This window comes from Theropithecus gelada, chromosome 16, assembly GCF_003255815.1.
Source record: "Theropithecus gelada isolate Dixy chromosome 16, Tgel_1.0, whole genome shotgun sequence".
Taxonomy (NCBI): Eukaryota; Metazoa; Chordata; class Mammalia; order Primates; family Cercopithecidae; genus Theropithecus; species Theropithecus gelada.
In genome coordinates, this window is record NC_037684.1 from 10,914,630 (window position 1) to 10,934,684 (window position 20,055).

Here is a 20,055-nt window from a genome sequence, read left to right on the forward strand (position 1 = left end):
ATTCTCATTCCCTGTGTTCTCCATTTCTCAGGATTTCTTCAGATTTTTCCTCAGCTGAATACTGAGCCTAAAATAAATTAAACAAGGATTCTTTCCCGTTGTAATCTAAAGCCAATTCCACAGAGAAAATCTGATTTAGGAGAAAGCCTGTAGGAGTGGATGTTATCTTGTGTTCCCGTTCTCTCCCCAAATCTGCCTCTTTACTGGGGAGCTCACTCACAGATCACTCAGACAAAGCAGCGCACAACTGATCGACTGTGTTCAAAAACATAATTATTCCAGGCGCGGTGGCACACACCTGTAATCCCAGCACTTTGGGAGGACAAGGCGGGCAGATCACTTGAGGTTGGGAGTTCGAGACCAGCCTGACCAACATGGAGAAACCCCGTCTCTACTAAAAATACAAAATTAGCCGGGCATGGTGGTGCATGTCTGTAGTCCCAGCTACTCAGGAGGCTGAGGCAGGAGAATTGCTTGAACCCAGGAGGTGGAGGTTGCAGTGAGCCAAGATCGCACCATTGCACTCCAGCCTGGGCAAGAAGAGCAAAACCCTGTCAAAAAAAAAAATCATAATTACTATTTATTTTCTAAGAATGAGTAATATTTAACTTCGAGCAGCTAACTTCATCTCTTCTAGAACTTTGATTTTTTTTAATGGCCTTTTGTCATCTTACATGGTTAGTCTGGGTGGAAAGATGCTGAATTACTAGTTTGCAGGTCTGTGATTATAACAGAAAATATGTAAATAGTATCTACACTGATTCCTAATAGAAGTAAAGGGAAGAATTACCTCAGAAAGAAAAGTGAACAAAGCCCACGCCCCCGAGTCTTGCATTGCTGAATCTGTTCTGACCCTGATTCACAGAACCAGGGCTTGGTAGAGTCATTTCAAGAATTACTTCCTACCATTTGGTTGCCTTAAGGAAATTAAATTTCTTCTCTGGAAATGGAGCCGCAGGCCTCCCAGGCCTTTTTGTCTCTCTCTGATATCCTTCTACTGCCTCACAAGGCCAGGAGCAGGGAGAGTGGCTGTGGAGCAGGATGGCCTTGCTAGCCTGGCCTCTTGAGTGCTGTGACCTGAGGTCCTCTCCTGGATCCTTCCCCTCCTTTTGTGTTCAGAGAGAAATCAATTTAGATGGAGAGAGAACTGTCCAGCCCAAGTGTGAAGCAACTTTAAGTTCCCCACTGTCCCTCTCTCTCAATACGAAGAGCACCTGGGCAAAGAGCCACTTAGGGGAACTTGTTCTTGGTCGTGGCCCTATTCGCAGGCAGCTGGCAGCCTGCCACACAGCACCGCCACCCACACAGAACATGCCCTGCCTGCCTGCCACAGTGAGCAGCAGCATGGACTGAGCACTGCTGCTGGCCCTCGCCTAGTCCTTCTAGGCCTGCCCACACCCACCATGTCTTCAGGGTCCAGGTTGCCCCAGGTGCAGATATGGAGCATTGTGGTGGCAGGTGAGGATAAACTCCCGTCTGTAAAAATCTTCAGGAATGCCTTCCTCCCAAGCCTTCTCTTTAGCAGCCAGAATGACAGGAAAAAGACTGTTCCCTGGGCTAAGGGAACTTAAGGGTTAAGCTGCTTTTCTGGCAGAGGTGATCATAGTATCTGAGTTGTGTTTTTCCAACTCTTGTGTCTATCTTCAGGAGGCTGAAAGCTGAAAAGAGACAGAGTTGCTTGTTTGAGGCAGAAAGTATGTAGTTGCCTGGAAAGTTAAGACTAGGAAAGAAAGAAGTTCCGATACGCATGCCTTAGTGAGTGGCCTTTCACCTCTCACCTGTTGAACTTGGAGTGTCCTCGCTGACACTACGGCCACTGTGTCCTCTGCAGTAAGGAGGCTGATGAGAAATAACACGAGGCTTTCTATCACGAAGGTAGATGTGGGATCTTGCCTCCTCTCCTGTTAGCAGTAGCTGAAAACCTACCCCTCACACTGATTCAGAAGCTATTTGACTTGGTGAAGTTTAGTGCAATAGTGACAACATTTTCTGAGAAGAGAAAGGGGTCATTTTAGTTTGATCCTTTAATCTGATTGTATTTATAAAAGCACCTGGGCTTGCTTCCCCTAAGAAAGCAGTGATTCACAATTCTGTTTGGCCAGAGGGACCTGGCAGGCATTTAGTTAAAGGGATTCCCCAAGAGAAAGCTGTCATCAGAATGTATCTTGGTCCCAAATGACCAGATCCCTGTATCCTGACCTGCCAGACATAGGGAGAGCAAATTGGGGAAGGAAAATAATGAAGACTGCAGAGGCATATTTCTACCAGAAGAATTCAGAGAATTATATGCTGTTTCCTGACCTTTTTTATATGGATATGTCTGCCTGGAAACACAGGGACAGGGCTGATTGGGGAGCAGTTTTTTTTTTTTTTTTTTTAATTCCTGTTTGGAAATCTCTGGGTTTTCTATTAATATAATGATTTTTAAAAATATGAACAGTAGAGCACTAACACTGTTGCAAGGAACTTTAGGGTTAAACATCCCCTGAGAGGATTGCTGTTAAAATCAATATGCAAATGTGGGTGTATTTAGATAGGTATGGCCCCCTTTGAAGAAAAGCAGATATATGAAAATGGGATTTTAAAAAAAGCTAGATACATTGGGAGAAATTATTCCCATTACAAAAGGATTATTTGCCTTACCAAAGGATTCACTGCAGGGTTCCTCATAAAATAGCTCCCTTAAGGCATTTAAAACAGGATCTGATTTACGCAGTTTTTCAAGAATGCTTTTGTGTAAAGAAAGGCACACCTGTTATGGATATAGAAATAGTTTTGCAGGATTTTTTTTTTTTACGCTATCTTAGTATCTTTATAGAAAAATTTCTTTCAACATAGAAAATGTGATTACATAGATCTTTTAAACAACTACTTGTGTTTGTACTTCTGAATCTTAATAAGATTCCAGTCTTTTTAATGCTGATTTTTCAGTCTCAAGGTTGAGGGATGGGAGTGTGTTTTAATATCTGAGATATTCAGGAGCTCTCTGGGGAGGGTGGTCTGGTTCTTATCTCTAGCATCAGAAGTATTGAACCAATCAAAGCAAGTTTCTTTCCTTTTCTTTTCTTTTCTTTCATTCCTTTCTTTCTTTCTTTCGTTTCTTTCTTTCTTTCTTTCTTTTTTTTCCAGACAGAGTTTTGCTCTTGTTGCCCAGGCTGGAGTGCAGCGGCACAATCACGGCTCACTGCAACCTCTGCCTCCTGGGTTCAAGCGGTTCTCCTGCCTCAGCCTCCTGAGGAGCTGGGATTACAGGCATGCACCACCACGCCCGGCTAATTTTGTATTTTTAGCAGAGACGTGGTTCCTTCATGTTGGTCATGCTGGTCTTGAAGTCCTGACTTCAGGTGATCTGCCTGCCTGGCCTCCTGAAGTGTTGGGATTACAGGCCTGAGCCACCACGCCCAGCGCAAATTGCTTTCTTAAGGAAGAAGGGCCCATCAACGTTAAAATTGGATTTAAATTTACATAGGCTTCTTAGTATAACTGTTTGTTTTTGTTTTTGTTTTGTTTTTGAGATGGAGCCTCGCACTGTCGCCTGGGCTGGAGTGTCGTGGTGCGATCTTGGCTCACTGCAACCTCTGGTTCAAGCGATTCTCCTGCCTCAGCCTCCCAAGTAGCTGAGATTACAGGCACCTGCCACCAAGTATAACTTTTTTGAAAGTTGAGAATGTTTTTTAAACCCTTTAATATCACATTCTTTCATAAAACATTTTCCCTGTTTGCCAGACTGGGATTGTTGTTACATAAATGAGGAACGCAACTCAGAAAAGGAAAAAGATTTCTGCAAGGTCACCTGGAGCCTTTGGCTGAGCAGAGAATTTTTAGTCTACGAGTCTGATTTTTATTCCAAGCTTTGAAGATGTCACCTCCCCCAAATCCTGCTTTTATGATGTAGTTTGTTCATACACAGACTAGGGCTGGCCTTCTCCTGGCCTATTTAAGTGGTATGGCTGGGCAAAAAAATACCTCCTGCTGCAGAAATCAGCTATTTTCCTCTGGGAGTTTCCCTTTTTTTCTTTTTTCGGTCAGAGACAGATTCTCACTCTGTCCGCCAGCCTGGAGTTCAGTGTCATGATCATAGCTCATTACACCTCGACCTGCCAGGCTCAAGCAATTCTCCTACCTCAGCCTCCCAAGTAGCTAGGACTACAGGCATGCACCACCACATTCAGCTAATTTTTAAATATTTATAGAGATAGAATTTCCCTGTGTTGCCAGGGCTGGTCTCAAACTCCGGGCCTCAAGCAATCCTTCCCACCTTGGCCTCTCAAAGTACTGACATTACAGGCATGACCCACCGTGTCCAGCCTCTCTTCACCTTTGATACCATGGAGGAGAAATGTGGCTTTTCATTGTATCCTGGCTCCAGGGAACACCTGATAGGCCACTGTGCTGTGGATACTTTCAAGTCAATTTGAACTGCTTTGTTTAAGGAGCATGGGCCCTTAAACCAGATTACCTAGTACAAAATCACAACTCCACTATTTCCTAGCTTTGTGGTCTTGGGTGAGTTACTTTTTTGTGCCTCAGTTTCCTCATCTTGTCTTTTAGGATTGTTGTAAGGATTAAATGAGATGAAAAGTACTTTAACAGTACCAGCACACAGTAACATCTCAATACTGTTAGCCCTTCTTATTTGATCAGTGATATTTCATCTCTGTTTAACTCTTTAAAATTTTTAATTAGAAGTGTGCATTTTTAGGATTTCATGGGGACTTATTTTTTAAGAGACAAGGTCACCCTCTTTCACCTAAGCCAAACTTGTCCAGCCTGTGGCCTGTAGGCCACGTGTGGCCCAACACAAATTTGTAAGCTTTCTTAAAACATTATGAAATTTTTTTTACAATTTTTTTCCCTAGCTCATTGGCTATCATTAGTGTTAGTGTATTTTATGTGTGGCCCAAGATAATAATTCTTCTTCCAATGTGGCCCAAGGAAGCCGAAAGGTTGGACACTCCTGACCTAGGCTGGAGCGCAGCAGCACAATTATGGTTCACCACAGCCTTGAAGTCCCAGGCTCCAGCGATCCTCCTCCCTCAGCGGCCAGGGCATCTCTGGGACTACAGGCACGCTTCACCATGCCTGGCTAATTCTGGGGGCATGGGGGAGGAAAGACAGGGTCTCGCTTTGTTGCCCAGGCTGGCACCCTGGGCTCAAGCCATCCTCCCACCTTGGCCTCCCAAAGTTCTGGTATTACAGGTGTGAGCTACCACACTTGGCGTGTGTGTGTGTGTGTGTGTGTGTGTTTGTAGAGACAGGGTCTTGCTTTGTTGTCCAGGCTGATCTTGAACTCCTGGCTTCAGGCAGTGCTCCCAACTTGCATAGGGACTTTATTTTGGATAGGAAAGGATGGGAGCGCCTACCTTTTTACTCCCGCCCAGCCATTTCCTAATGTAGAATTCTAGAAAAGAATGACTTTTCTCTCTGTAGCATATTCTTAAACACACTCACACACGTGTACACACCAACTTGCTTTCCTAAAAACCCCGAGGCCCTGCAATCTGGCTAGAAAAGAAAGAAAACCATTTCAAGATATTTAATTGTACAGGGAGCTTACAGGATTGATCGAGAGCTTAGCTTTTTACAATAGTCCAGTGAATAAGAAATGCTCCTGACAAACGATCAATGATAGGATAATCACTCTTTATCCCCCTCCTCATTCTTACCTTCTTTCTTTCAGGAGAACAGGGTTCAGAAGTCAAAAATCTTTATAGACGCCACTTTTAAATTAAGCAGAAAATAGACATTGACATATTTGTTAATCTCCTCTAAATCATTACCGGTGCTGGCTGCTTTGCTGTAGAAGGGGAGAGGGGCCTTCGGTGTGCAACACATGGATATAACTGGCTTAACAGCCTTTTATTTTTAGAAAATAAAATTTAAAAAATATATTTTCCCCTAAAACAAAGCACACAAATCCTTGACCTTCACATGAGCATTTAAAAACACATATATTCTCCGCTTCAGTCTTTTCCTTGCTTTAATGCTTTTTTGAGGTGGGTCTTGAACCATAATCAGAGGCATTACTGAAGGAATCAAACAAGGCAGGCTTTGGAGGAATGCCCTGTGATCTTCCTAGTCTCAGTAGGGCCAGAGCATTACAGGCGTTTATTTTGTTATTCTTTCAAAGCTCTAGAATAGCTTGATTGAGAGGGTAAGACCCAGAAGCCAGCATCCTCCGTCCTTCCAACTTGGCGAAGCCAAAGCCTGGTTTCTGAAACACGGTCCTCAGCCCATAGCTGCTCCCTCTTCTGCAGCCAGTTCTTAACTCCTTGCGAACAGCAAACCAACTCTCCAGCTGGTTTCCCTATAGTGGCCGCTGCAGGATATCTACGTGCCAGCCTTCAGTACCATTTAACGTGGAAGAACACAGGCTTTGGAGAGAGCCAGACCCAAGTGTAAATCCTGACTTGCCCGCTTAAGAGCTGGATGCAGCCAGGTGCGGTGGCTCACGCCTATAATCCTAGCACTTTTGGAGGCCAAGGCAGGCAGATCACCTGAGGTCAGTTTGAGACCAGTCTGGCCAACATGGTGAAACCACATCTCTACTAACAATACAAAAATTAGCCGGGCGTGGTGATGGGCACTTGTAATCCCAGCTACTTGGGAAGCTGAGGCCGAAGAATCACTGGAACTCAGGGGGCAGAGGTTGTAGTGAGCCGAGATCACGCCACTGCACTCTAACCTGAGCGACAGAGCAAGACTCCATCTCAAAAAAAAAAAAAAAAAAAAAGAGCTGGATGCCATTGGGGAAGTCCCTTTACATTTCAGAGCTGTGGTTTTCTTACCTGTAAAATAGATACCCTGGCATAAAGTTGAGTTGTCATAAGAATTAGAGATCACATACCTGAAGCAACTGGGAAAGCACTCAGTTAACATTGAAGTATTTAATGTTACTTTATCAGCCAGGAGCCCACCATCATCACTTAGCCTTTCAGAAATTAAAGGGACACTACTACTGAAGCACTTGTCTTCTGCCCAAGTAAGCAAGAAAGGACAGCTAACAGTCTTCAAAAGCTTTGGGACCCAGACTGCTGCATTTGAGCCTTGGCTCTGTCACTTGCTAGCTTTGTGACCTTGGTAAGTCGCGTAAATTCTCAGTGCCTCAGTCTCCTCACCTGTAAAATGGGAATAATAAGAATACCAGTCTCCTAAGGTTATTGTGATAATAAATTAACAAATATAAAGCACTTAGAATGGTGCCCAGTACCTTTGATTATTGATTATATGCATTGGATAGCCAGGAATAAGTTTTCTTTTCCAGCTTGCCTCATTTTTAAAACTTTTCATTTGATAAGAATTTCACAAAAAAGTTACAAGAATAATTCAATGCTTTTTCCCTCAAATTCACCTATTGTTAATATCCCATTGCTTTATTATTTCTGCATATTCACATGTGTACATGTATTTATTGTCTCTTGCTCCACACACACATGCATTTTCTTTGAGCCGTTTGAGAAGTAATCTGTGGACCTCTTGTCTGTATTTTTATTTTATTTATTTAATATTTATTTTGTTGAGACAGAGTCTCACTCTGTTGCCCAGGCTGGAGTGCAGTGGCGCAATCTTGACTCACTGCAAACTCCTCTTCCCAGGTTCAAGCAATTCTCATGCCTCAGCCTCCTGAGTAGCTGAGACTGCAGGCATGTGCCACCATGCCCTGCTAATTTTTGTATTTTTAGTAGAGACAAGGTCTTGTCATGTTGGCCAGGCTGGTCTCAAACTCCTGGCCTCAAGTAACCCACCTACCTCAGCCTCCCAATGTGCTGGGATTATAGGTGTGAGCCACCGCGCCCAGCCCTCATGCTTCTTTATTCATAAATATTAGTGTGTATTTCTAAGAACACAGACTTTCTCCTACATAACCACAATTATCAAAATCAAGAACCGTAAACATTGATACTACTAATTCATGATTCATATTAAATAAAATTTTACCAATTATCTCAATGTCCTTTTTAGCTTTTTTTTTTTTGAGGGGGCGGTCTGATATCTGATCTAATGAGCACACATTGAAATTCATTGTCAAGTATTTTTAATCTCCTTTAATCTGAACTGATTCTTCTACCTTTCTTTGTTTTTCACATTTTTGAAGAGTGAGCCACTTTTTTGTAGCATGTTTCCTCAGTTTGGGTTTGTGGTTAGATTCCGATTCTGCTTTTTGGGCAGGACTGTTGCGGAAGTCACGTTCTGTCCTTCTCAGGATGTCATCAGGAGTCACAGTATCAGTCTGTCCTATTGATGGTAATTTAATTACTTGTTTAAGGTGTTGTTCACTAGGTTAATCCACTATAAAGTTACCATTTTCCCCCTTTGTAATTAATAAGTGATTTGTAAGGAATATTTTAAGACTTTGTGAATATTCTGTTTCTTATCAAACTTTCACCCACTGGCTTTGACATCCATTGATGATTCTTGGCAGAGTAATTTACTGTGATGCTTGTAAAACGGTGATTTTTCTAATTCCATCATTTCCTCTACACTTACTGTTCTTCTGCTGGAAGAGACAGTGTTCCCTTTCCCTTCTCCCTCATTTAATTACTTATATGAGGATGAACTGGTAGATTCTAGTTTCATTCCACAAATACCCTGTCTGGTGATAAATATCATTATTTATTTTAGTGCTCATTGTCCCAGATCTGGCCAGTGGGAACACATTCAAAACTGGCTCCTGCATTGTTCTAACATGTCTCAATCATTTTTTGAGGGCTTCCACCTCAGGTTCATCTGATGTTTTCCCTGCCTCAACCCTAGAATCAGCTATTTCTCCAGGGGATCTTGGTTTCTTTCTATGGAGAAGGGAAAACATTTGCTTCCCTGCCAAGGGTGTTCTGAGAATGTCTCATCTCCAAAGACACCAGCCAGCCCTTGATCCCTCAGCCCTCCTGCCATCAGCCCTCCAGGCAGATCTACGCTAGAATGTCATCCGTTAGTATGGGGCCCTGTGCGTTCATGCTGTTCAGATGTTTTGGAAGGAACACTGCTGAGGCACCAGGGCCTAAAGCAGCACATCAGTGGCACCTTCATCACAGTTTTGAAACGGTGATGAGCTTAAAAAAAGAGATAGAGTTGGGCATCCAAAAAACCTATAAAAATGGAACTTAAGTACTATAGTTACATCCCTCCTCTGTTAACCTGTTTATGTATAATACTTACTGCTCAGTCAGCAGCCCAAGGCTGTTTATGGCATATGATTCATAGTGGTGTAAAAAACGAGGCCTGTTCCCAGACAGGCATGCTTGAAATAGACCTTCGTCTTCTGCATCCTATCACCTGTGCTCATGTATTTATTTGTCAGCTTTGGTGACAAAGCACTTCAGGTTGTCCCTAACACCAGGGGCTGTCACCTATTGCTCCTTTAGCTAGACTTACTCCTCCTTACTAGGCAGGCAGCTAAATTTTCAGTATTGATTGCAGATCCCATTCTGAAAGTAATTAGGAAGAAAAGCACACCATAGCAACACCTCTACTGGGACGCTATTGATTGGGGGAGGGGTCCTTCCTTGTTACAAGGAATTCCAAAGTCTCCTGTCTGTTGAGTCAGAGTACCATGTGCAGTGATCCAAATGAGGTTTGCCGACTGCCTTTCTCTTTTTACATCCTCCTTCTCCTTTAGCCCAGGAAGTAGAATGTCTTTGTCACTCTGGTCAGGGATTGGCTCTGGCAGTGGCAGCCCAGGCGGGAGACCACAGGCTAACCCACTGAGCTGACACAAGACATGAGGATCTGGCTCTGATTAGACTGAGTTCTGCTAATTAGAGGTTAAGAGTATATAAACCTGAGATTAGAAGCCATGAAGTACTATGGCTTGTAACTTTAGGAGGTATTCAGGTCCTTGCCAAGTTTGGCAGATAACTTGCATGTACACAGGAAAACAAGAGCTGAGCTACTAGTTTGTGCTTGGAGCTTGGGGATGCTCTCACCACATCCCACATATGGAGTAGCCCAGCTGCTTTGATGTTGGTCAGCAGGGATAGGCATGGTGTCAGCGTACAAGTACTGGCCTCGGGAAGGAGGAGTCTGGGTGGTGTCAGCAAGATGCTGCAGGCCTCTAGGTGGCTACTTGCACCTTCTCAGGGAGAGGCGTGGGCGAGGGACTGCCATCTGCCTTCACACTTGTGACTGCCACAGGGAAAAGAGGGCATGTGGGCTTCCTGTGGCAAGATAAAGACAGGTCTGGCATCTTGTAGGGCCCTGTTAATCAGCAAAGAGCAGAGAAGACAATGGAGAGCCAGGCCACAGAGGGAAGAGGGGGCAGGCTGATGAGCTTCCTGTGATTGTGGCTGCTTCTGTGCAGAGAGATTCCTGGTCACTACAGAGTGTGACGGGCATGTTTATGTAATTGCAGGGACCCCGGAGCTAAGCACAGCTGAACGGAAGGAGTTGGAGAACAAGTTGAAGGAGCGGGAGGAATTCCTAATTCCCATTTACCATCAGGTAGCCGTGCAGTTTGCTGACTTGCACGACACACCAGGCCGGATGCAGGAGAAGGGTGTTATTAGCGTAAGTACAATGGTTGCCACTTCTCCTGACTTGTCAGAGGCCCACATGTTAGCAAGTATGTGTGTGTGTTGCACACAGGTTCACAAGCAGGGAGCTATGAGGGCCAAATTAAAAGAACTCCTGCAGATCAAAACATTTTCAGTATTTTTTAGATTTTCGCTTTTTCTGTAACTGTTATCATCCTAAAACAATGTATAATTTAGGTTTCCATTAATTCCTCAGGAGGCAAGCTGCATTTTACTGGTGGAAAACTGAGTCACATGTGCCTTCATTTGTGACAGGTCCTCAGGATGTGGGTTACTATAGGGTTAAGGTTCCTGCAGCAGCTAATTCATAATTGATCTGCAAGTTGTTTGATCCATCTTCTCAAAACCAATTTATCCTTGTCTGGTTATCTGGGAACTCAGCCTCTTCCCCAGAACATCTTAGCCATGTGTGGGATCAGCATTAGCTGGGCCCATGGCTGTGCACAGTGCTGCAGACAGCAGGGCATGTGGGCTGCAATTCTGCCCTGGGGAACATCTGGAAGTGCTAGGAGTTTACAGCCAGCTCTTGGGTCTGTGAAGGGCTTGCCTGGAGAATCAGTTTTTTTGTTTGTTTGTTTGTTTGTTTGTTTTTTGAGACAGAGTCTCGCTCTGTCACCCAGGCTGGAGTGCAGTGGCCGGATCTCAGCTCACTACAAGCTCTGCCTCCCAGGTTTACGCCATTCTCCTGCCTCAGCCTCCCAAATAGCTGGGACTACAGGCGCCCGCCACCTCGCCCAGCTAGTTTTTTGTATTTTTAGTAGAGACGGGGTTTCACCGTGTTAGCCAGGCTGGTCTCGATCTCCTGACCTCGTGATCCGCCCGTCTCGGCCTCCCAAAGTGCTGGGATTACAGGCTTGAGCCACCGTGCCCGGCCGAGAATCAGTCATTATGCCTGTGGGTTTCCCTCCAGACTGAGCATTAAGCAGGAATTAGGACCGGGCTGACTAAGCTTATTCTTCTCTGCATGTAGGATATCCTGGATTGGAAGACATCCCGTACCTTCTTCTACTGGCGGCTGAGGCGTCTCCTGCTGGAGGACCTGGTCAAGAAGAAAATCCACAATGCCAACCCTGAGCTGACTGACGGCCAGATTCAAGCCATGTTAAGGCGCTGGTTTGTGGAAGTGGAAGGTACAGTGAAGGTAGGTGGGACACTCAAAGAGAAGCCTTTTTGCTGAGTTCCTCACACCACCTGAGGGCTGCAAGGCTTGCCAGCAAAGAGTCCACAGGCCTCTAAGGGCAGGAGTGGAAGGGAAGCATAGAGATCCAAGCTGTTTCCTCCCCTAGCTACTCCCCGTAACATGTCATGTCATGACATCTTGTTAGAAGAGGTGGTAGGGCATATGTTGCAGCTTATGCAATCACTCAGCAGACCTTTTTGAACACTTGCCGTGTACTAGACACTGTATTTGGTTCTGGGGGCATGGCAGTGAAAGAGGCAGATGTTGTTCCTATCCACATAGAACTCACCATCTAGAGGGGGAGACAGATAAGAGGTCATGCACAACAGTGAGGCCCATGCTAAACACAGCAAAGGGCACAGTCAGGGCACAGCGAGAGGACACTTGACCCTCTCTGGGAAGGATGGGGGAGGTCTAAGAAGCCTTGTGGAGTAAGTGATGTCTCAGCAGAGGCTGGAAAACAAAGCAGAAATGAACCAGAGGAAAAGGCTGGATTTGGGGGCGGTCAGGGCTTAGGAGGAATATTCCTGCAGAAGGAATAGCATCTCCTGCTGGAGGACCTAGTCATCTAAGCCACGAGAGTAAAGAAGGAACATCCTGCAGCTGTTTCAGGGCAGCTCAGAGACTGGGTGCTTGGTAGGAAGAAGGGGCAGGGGCATGATCACACAGGGCCATGTAAGCTGTCAGGGAGTTTGGACTTTGTCCTGAGGCCTGTGGGAAACCACTCAGGTATTTTAAGCAGTGGAGTGACATGCTCTGATTTCTGTTTTAGAAAGACCACTCAGGGGGCTGTGTGGAGGAGGGAACTGGAGGGGCCAAGAGCAGAAGCCCAACAGGATGTGATCGGCAGGAGATGCAATGACTAGAACTGAAGAGCTGCCTATTTCCAATCAGAAGTGGAAGGAAGTGTCCACCCTTATGCAGGGAAAGGGATCTATGAAGCTGGCATTTTCTTGGGGTGATCTCACAGAGCGGGCTCGTGACCTAGAGCAGTAACCCCGCTGAGATGGTGTCCCTGGTGCTCTAGCCTCAGTGTTGGGGATGGGGTGGGTCTCAGGCCAGGATGACCTAGCAAGGGCACCAGCGTTTGCCCCTGGAATAGTGGACTGCATAAGACAGTCCATGGGAGAGGATGGGAAGAAAAAGTTGGAACTTTTATTTCTGTTTATTTTTACTAACAAAAAGAAATTAACCTTTATTAGTAATGAATATATGGATTAGTCATTTACATCATATATGCATTTTATCAGAAAACTGGTAGTATATGCTCAAAATATATCTGTCTGTCTCGTCGCTATATGTGATCACAAACGCTCGGTGACTAGCAGGTTAGAGCACTGATGGAGGGCCAGGAGGCTGGTGGTGACTTGAAGCATCCTAGCCCACAAAGAGGGGCACTCTGGCCTCCACCTAGAAAGTGTTGCTTGAAGCCTCTACTCATCATTCTCAAGGAGGAAGTCCAAGATTTGCTGTCAGTTTTAAAGTCAGTGAATTGGGGTGCTTCTAGGATTCACCTTTGTATTTAGTCGGCCCATTTTTTTACAACTGAAAAGCTTCTTTGGATAAATATTTCAAATGTGCAGTGGGGAAGCACAGCCTTCTCCGACATTTGGTTCAGGTTAAGGTCAGTCTGTGGCATCATAATTGAGTGAGACAATTTTGTCAGTGGCTACTGGCAGCTTCTAGTGGAAGTTGGCATTGAAAGTCAGGCAAGTGTAAAATAAGAGGTTGTTCTCCAGTTAAGAGTGGCCGGCTAGGTAAATGGAGTATGTGTGTGTGTGGCCAGGAGAGGTCTGCACTGCCTCCCTACCACATTAGTCACTAATGGACGTGTCCAGCCTCAGTAGGCACAAGGATGAGGAGAAGGAATAGTTTCCCTCCAAGCATGAAGCAAGTAGATAGGCCCTTCAGCTTTTCCCTAGCATCCTGCTCCCAAGGGGACAGAGCGTCTGAAGAAATAGGTCATTGCCATCTCAATGGAGAGAATAGTTGACCACGTGTGTACAAGCTCCTGGCTGGAACTGAAGTACAGAAGAGAACCCCAGCCCCATAGCTCAGGAAGAGGCTGCCTAGGCACTGGGAGCCAACTATGCCGAGCATTGAGGCCATTTCCCTTGTGCCCGTGTACAAAAGGCAGCATTCTCCTGAGCGCTCTGAGAGGAAAGCCGAGGACTGAACGTGAGGACGGGTGATCCTATGATGTCAGAGCATGTGGCTTTGAAACCTCCTTCCATATTCTGTAGGCTCAGCAGGACCTAGTTTAGTGTGGGGTGGGTGATAAAATCTGCAGCGCCCTTGAGAGAAGAAAAGGTTGCAGTGTTCAAAAGCCATCTGTGTGCCTCTGAAGGAGTGATATAGAATCTGCTTGCTGTTTGGAAATGGGTTTTGTTTTTTCTTTTTGGTTCTTCAAACAACGATAGATACTGTGCGTCGTGTTTCTCAAGTGCAAAGACTGGCTGAGTCTAGACCTGGCTTTGCACCAGGAAGTGACCCTCTAATCCTTGTTGTGGTTGGTTACTGGTAAGAAAAGACATTTCATGATAGGCATCTATTAGCCATGCCGTGTGTTCTTTTTGTTCCTGGAGAATTTGTTTTCTTAATCTTAATCCTGAAAACAGAGATTCTGGGACAGAACACTGAAGACACGGTGATGTTATATAACTGAGCACTATAATTCTTTTGTTTCCCTTAGAGATATCTGTTACCATGAGTTATGGGAGTCTGTTTGAATCCACTGGGACGATCCTACTCTAGGAAATAGTAGGATTTATGGTTCATAGTTTCACTGCAGGCAGAAGCAAAGCATCACTACAGCTCCTTGACGAAAATAACAAGAATAGTAGTTTAAATTGGGTCATAAGAACATGGCACACATTTGTATCCTGGGCATGGTTTCTCACTTGATTCTTAGATCCAAAATTTGAAGTATGTGGTTTTTCAAACAGGCTGATTGAGTTATTTTTTCCCAAACCCCAATAGTAGAAATTGAAATTAGGACTCTGCATGGAACAATGAGAATGTGGGTTTTGAAATCTCATAAACTTTGGGATCCCAGCTTTGTCATTTACTGACATGAGCATATTATTTAAGTCTCCATTTCCTCATCTGTAAAATGGGGGTGATGTTTGTGTCATGGGGTTCAGTGATTTTAAATAACATGATGAGTAAAGTATGGAGCATAAGTCAGATGTGGTGACTCACGCCTGTAATCACAGTGCTTTGGGAAGCTGAAGTGGGAGGGAGGATCACTTGAGGCCAGGAGTTTGAGACCAGCCTGGATAACAAAGCAAGACCCTGTCTTCACAAAAAATTTTAAAATTTGCTCAGTGTCCTGGCACACACCTGTAGTCCTAGCTCCTCAGGGGGCTGAGGCAAGAGCATCGCTTGGGCAAAGGAGTTTGAGGTTATAGTGAGCTTTGATGGCGCCACTGCACCCCAGCCTGGGCAAGAGAGTGAGACCCTGTCTCCAAAAAGAAAAAGTATGGAACACAATGTCTGGCCCAGTAGACATTCAAAATATGCTAGTTTCCCCTCCTCCATGTTAGAAGGTAAAAAAATAATAATAGCAACACAGACCAAGTCAAAGATGTACAGCTGACTGACCTCGGTGGAAAGGGGGTTGACTCCGGAGCACAGTGGGTGCTCAGATGCTCTTTGGTTTGGCATGCTCTCATGTTCCCACAGCCTGATGCCATGGTGCGTTCTTACTGTTCACACGGCGACCCACTCGCTCTTGTTCTGGATTTCCAAGTGAAACGCATGCTCAACGGAGGCCCCTGTGAGGATCATAGAGGAGAAAGCACTATTGATAGGGTCGCCTATTTCCACTGACCTCAACACCTGGCCTCAGGCTACTGATGAATAAGCCTCATACACCAAACTCTCACACAGGGCCAGGCAGGGAGGACGTAAGGTAGAACCTGGAAAGCATTGCTTGGCCCTGCTATGGGCCTGGAGCTGAGATGGGATTGGCTCACAGGAACTTGGTTCACAGGGGTCTGGTGGCCACCCTAGCCCACATGTCCTTTGGCTATTGTACTCTAATAGTATAATATCACATCCTTTCTTGGGCTTCTGTTGGATAGGGCTTAGCCTTGTAAGTATAGGTGTGTTGAAAATGTCTTTCCAAAATATGCATATTCCTTGGGATGTGTATGCCATCCCTACTCCCATCAGGCTGCATGTTTCCCAGAAGTGGGAGGAGCCTCCCTAGCTGGAGGTGTCTCCAAGCAGCTCCCAAGGTGAGTTATTAGTAGGGCATAGTAATCAGGGCTACATCCATCAGGTTGTGCCCTGCTCACTCCCTGGCGCTGCTGAACCATTGTCTAAGGAGGACTTAACAGCTATCCAATAGGTTAGAAATGAAACTTTCCAAACAGGTCATTTAGATGTTGTGAGATAGACTAATTACTACATAAAATTAGTGAGGCTGACTAGTGCCTGAGATACTTATCCGCTGATGCAGAGAGAAAGTGTCTGTTGAACATTCATTGGAGGACAGGCCACTGTTGTGATATAGAATTATTGATATTTTATTGGTAAAATGTTCTGATACAGATGGATATGCAGACAGGTGGCATATGGGCCCAGGCCTGTCATGATGTTAGCAGCCTAGCATATCACACTTGTTTAAAGTCCATGCTGGAATACTAGGAATGACTGGCCACACCTTCTTTCCTTTTTTTTTTTTCTTTTTTCGGTCTCACTTTGTTGCCCAGGCTGCTGGAGTGTACTGGTATATGATGACTCACTTTCAGCGTCAACCTCCTGGGCTCAGGTGATCCTCCCTTCCCACCTCAGCCTCCCAAGTAGCTGGGACTATAGCCACACACCACCCCACCTGGCTGATTTTTTGTAGAGATGGGGTTTTGCCATGTTGCCCAGGCTGGTCTGAAACTCCTGGACTCAAGCAATTCCCTACCTCAGCATCCCAAATTGCTGGGATAACAGGTGTAAGCCACTGTGCCAGGCCCATTTTCATAATTTTAAGGAGGCAAAGAATAATAGCCTCTTCCTGGGAATAAGGGTGGCTTATCCTTCTGGATGACTGGAATTAATGAGTCTTACAACTGTTCTAAAAGAGCAAACAAGAAACTGTAGGCTCTGGCTGGGCACAGTGGCAGATGCCTGTAATCCTAGCACGTTGGGAGGCCAAGGCAGGGGAACTGCTTGAGCCCAGGAGTTCAAGACCAGCCTGGGCAACATAATGAGACCCTGTTTCTACCAAAAAAAAGTTTTGCTGGGCATGGTGGGGCGTGCCTGTAATCCTAGCTGTTCAGGATGCTGATGCAGGAGAATCACGTGAGCCCAGGAGTTTCGGGCTGCAATGAGCTGTGATCATGCCCCTCTACTCCAGCCCTGGCAACAGAAGGGGAGACCCTGTCTGGAAAAAAACAAAAACAAAAACCTGTAAACTCCATAACCCAGTGGAAGGGAGCTTGCTTTTCCCAGTTATAGCAAATTAGCCGACAACAGTATAGTAACCCTCCCAGGTCTGTTGAGAAAATCCAGTGGCACTCTGCGAACTGAAGTTTGTGTATTTTTGCTAAACATGCAGTTGATTAGAACTTGAGGCCCCTTTGCTTTGTGTACTCTAGGCTGTCATGTGCTGGGGCTTGGCTTGGTCACTGTCATCCAGTGGTACTTGGCGCAGACAGCAGGTGTTTTATATAGGGCCCATATTTTCAAGCAACTGTAAAACTTGGAATGCGTTGCCCTAATCCTGTCTGGGAACTTTTCAAAATGTTTAACTTAAACACCTCGCCTACTCCGTGGCTGCAGGAGGGGAGGCAGAAGAGTTTTCTCGGGAGGGTAGCTGGCTTTCCAGCGTAGTGTCTGAGCGTTGTTGGAAGCAGGCATCTCGTTAGCTAATACATTACACCAATCAAGGAGAGTTATCTTAAGCCACAATTAATCTGCTCCCTGGCATATGTTGATAGGAAAGCATCATGCTGTTTCTTAATTAAAAGCAAACGGATTAAAAATGATTAATAAGAGTATTAAATATTCTCCTAAACCAAAGGCTTTGGGATTCTTGGGTAAATCTAAAAATCTTGGGTGTTTTTTTTTTTTTTTCCATTCTGAAATCCAAGAAGCATTTATTGTTTTATCTTTTCCTGCCCCCCACCGCAATCTTCATAAGTAGGGGAATGTGTGGAAGTCCTGAAACCATGGAGCAGAAGAGTAAATTGCCAATGATGGAAATGGAAATGTTGAAATTTAGGTGGCGACGTTTAAGAGTCCAGGGGGACCCATCCATATGTGGGGCGTGCAGCAAGCTGGGTCGCAAGAGTGGGTTAAAAGCATGTTATGGGAAAAGCAGTGCCGCCTTCTCCCTCGTGGGTAGGGGCTGGCGTGACGCTTCCTTTCCTCAGGCGCAAAACAACTTTCTCAAGGCAGTGCGGCCTTGAGAGATGCTGGGAGTCCTAACCCAGGCACAGAGAGGAGAGGCTCGCTCGGGTTTGCACTGACAGGGCCACACACTCCAGCAGAGGAATTGCTGATTTGCTTATCAGTGATTACAGACAGAACTGGGCACATTTGAGTCAGAAAAAGAAACGGACAAAGAACTAGAAGAGACGCACTGCTGGTCTTTAGTCCCGGGAAGCCTTCATCCTTCCAATGTAAAGAACTTAATTTTTAGAAACAGAGAAGTCAATGAAATGACATACATCAAATAACCAGTCACAACTAAGTCGGCAGCTAAGTTAGAGACAGGAAGTGAGAGTCTGAAAAGAAACCATTATATTTGAAGGCACGAGATAGTTAGAACATAGGCTAGCGCTCAGTTTTGTACTGTTCGAGGCCTCTTGTGATGAAAACATTTCCTCTACAGCCCAGTAGTCACAGCTGTGGCTTTGGTGGCCTTGCCTGTATACAGGCTTCCTGTAGCCACATCTCAAGCCTCAAAGCCTCAGAGTCCCTAGCATACCCACCTATTAAATTACAGCACCAAACTCATTGTCATTCTGACTTTGACTTCGTTAGCGATAACAGAGAAGGATAGCGCACCTTTAAATGACGAGCTTTGTGTTTAATTACCCAAACAAAATGACATAAATATGAATGAGCCCTAATTGTGGTACTTGGTTTTCCGGAAACCATTAACAAAACGATTCCTAAATGATTTGTAAAGAAAATGAGAGAAGAGAGCAAGGAGAAGGCTATTAGGCTTCTAACACACTCCTGAATTATTATGTAGTCAACCACCTAGGAAATACTCAGCTAAATGATCTTGAAAAGGAGGTGAGAGGTGGTTTGTTGAGACTTTCAGGGTTATGGACATCTTGATCCTTTTGAATACTCTCTTAGGTAATAAAATGGGGCTTAGGTTTCTGACCTGGTCGCTCTACCCTGGCAACAAGACTTCCCCTCCCATCAGTCCTCCATCCGTGCCTCATTGAAAGACAGTGGGCTCTATTTCAGGAGACTTCATCCATCCAGTGACTGCCAGGCTTCACTGGGGCTAGAGACTTACACTTTAGGCATTGTGTCTCAGCTCCTCTGAAAGCAAAACACCAAATAAACAGCCTCACCTTCTCAATCGCACTTTACTAAGTAGTTTGGGCTTTTAACTGGTTCTCTCAAATCTGTCAGGTTATTGAATTCACTTAGCCTTTATCAAATAGGTCAGTCCCCAGAGTCTGACAGGACAGAGTCAGGGTGTGAGCACCAGAGTGCTCAGGAGAGCCCCGCGGAAGCTTCAGGTGTACACCTGTGTCCATAAATGAAGAGAAGGAGAAGGGGCACAGCTCCTGCCTTGAGGCCTACTTCCTCCTCCTGCACGATGCCGACAGTGAAGGAGAATCATGGACACGGAGCACACTTTTGGAGTAAGCACTCCAGATCCTGAACAGTCAGGGTGTCCAGGCCTAGCCTGAGCCCTGGTGTTTGACCAAGAGTCATCTGTTTGCAGGCCTATGTTTGGGACAATAATAAGGATCTGGCGGAGTGGCTAGAAAAACAGCTGACAGAGGAGGATGGCGTTCACTCGGTAATAGAGGAAAACATCAAATGCATCAGCAGAGACTACGTCCTCAAGCAAATCCGCAGGTGAGACCAACGTGGGGAACTCCACCGGAGAAGGAGGGCTAATTTCTTTGGAATAAAAAGTTTCTGAACAAATAATGAGATGATCGCAGAAACCTTGCGCTCTCTGCAGTCTCTTGCTGTTTGAGACAGCTGTAGTTGACCCACAGGTACAGATATGGCCCCGAAGCCCAATTCTTTTTCAGCTACTGCTCCCCAGGGGCACTTAATAAACTCGGCTAGATGAAGGCTTAGTTCACTGTGCCCACCTCTTAGCTCTGAATGCTGATACTCAAACCGGACGAATGACTCTGGGAG

General features: G+C 45.3%; 1 protein-coding gene across 4 annotated transcripts in view; it reads left to right on the plus strand.

Moving 5' to 3' along the window:
- The window catches only part of ACACA (acetyl-CoA carboxylase alpha), a 326,928-nt gene that overhangs the window by 303,287 nt on the left and 3,586 nt on the right, over positions 1 to 20,055 (plus strand). For all 4 annotated transcript variants that reach the window (XM_025361321.1, XM_025361319.1, XM_025361320.1 and 1 more), the window contains 3 exons: positions 10,349 to 10,503; positions 11,500 to 11,670; positions 19,625 to 19,761. In XM_025361321.1, coding sequence (XP_025217106.1) covers positions 10,349 to 10,503; positions 11,500 to 11,670; positions 19,625 to 19,761 — 463 coding nt within the window. The remainder of the gene's footprint in view (positions 1 to 10,348; positions 10,504 to 11,499; positions 11,671 to 19,624; positions 19,762 to 20,055) is intronic.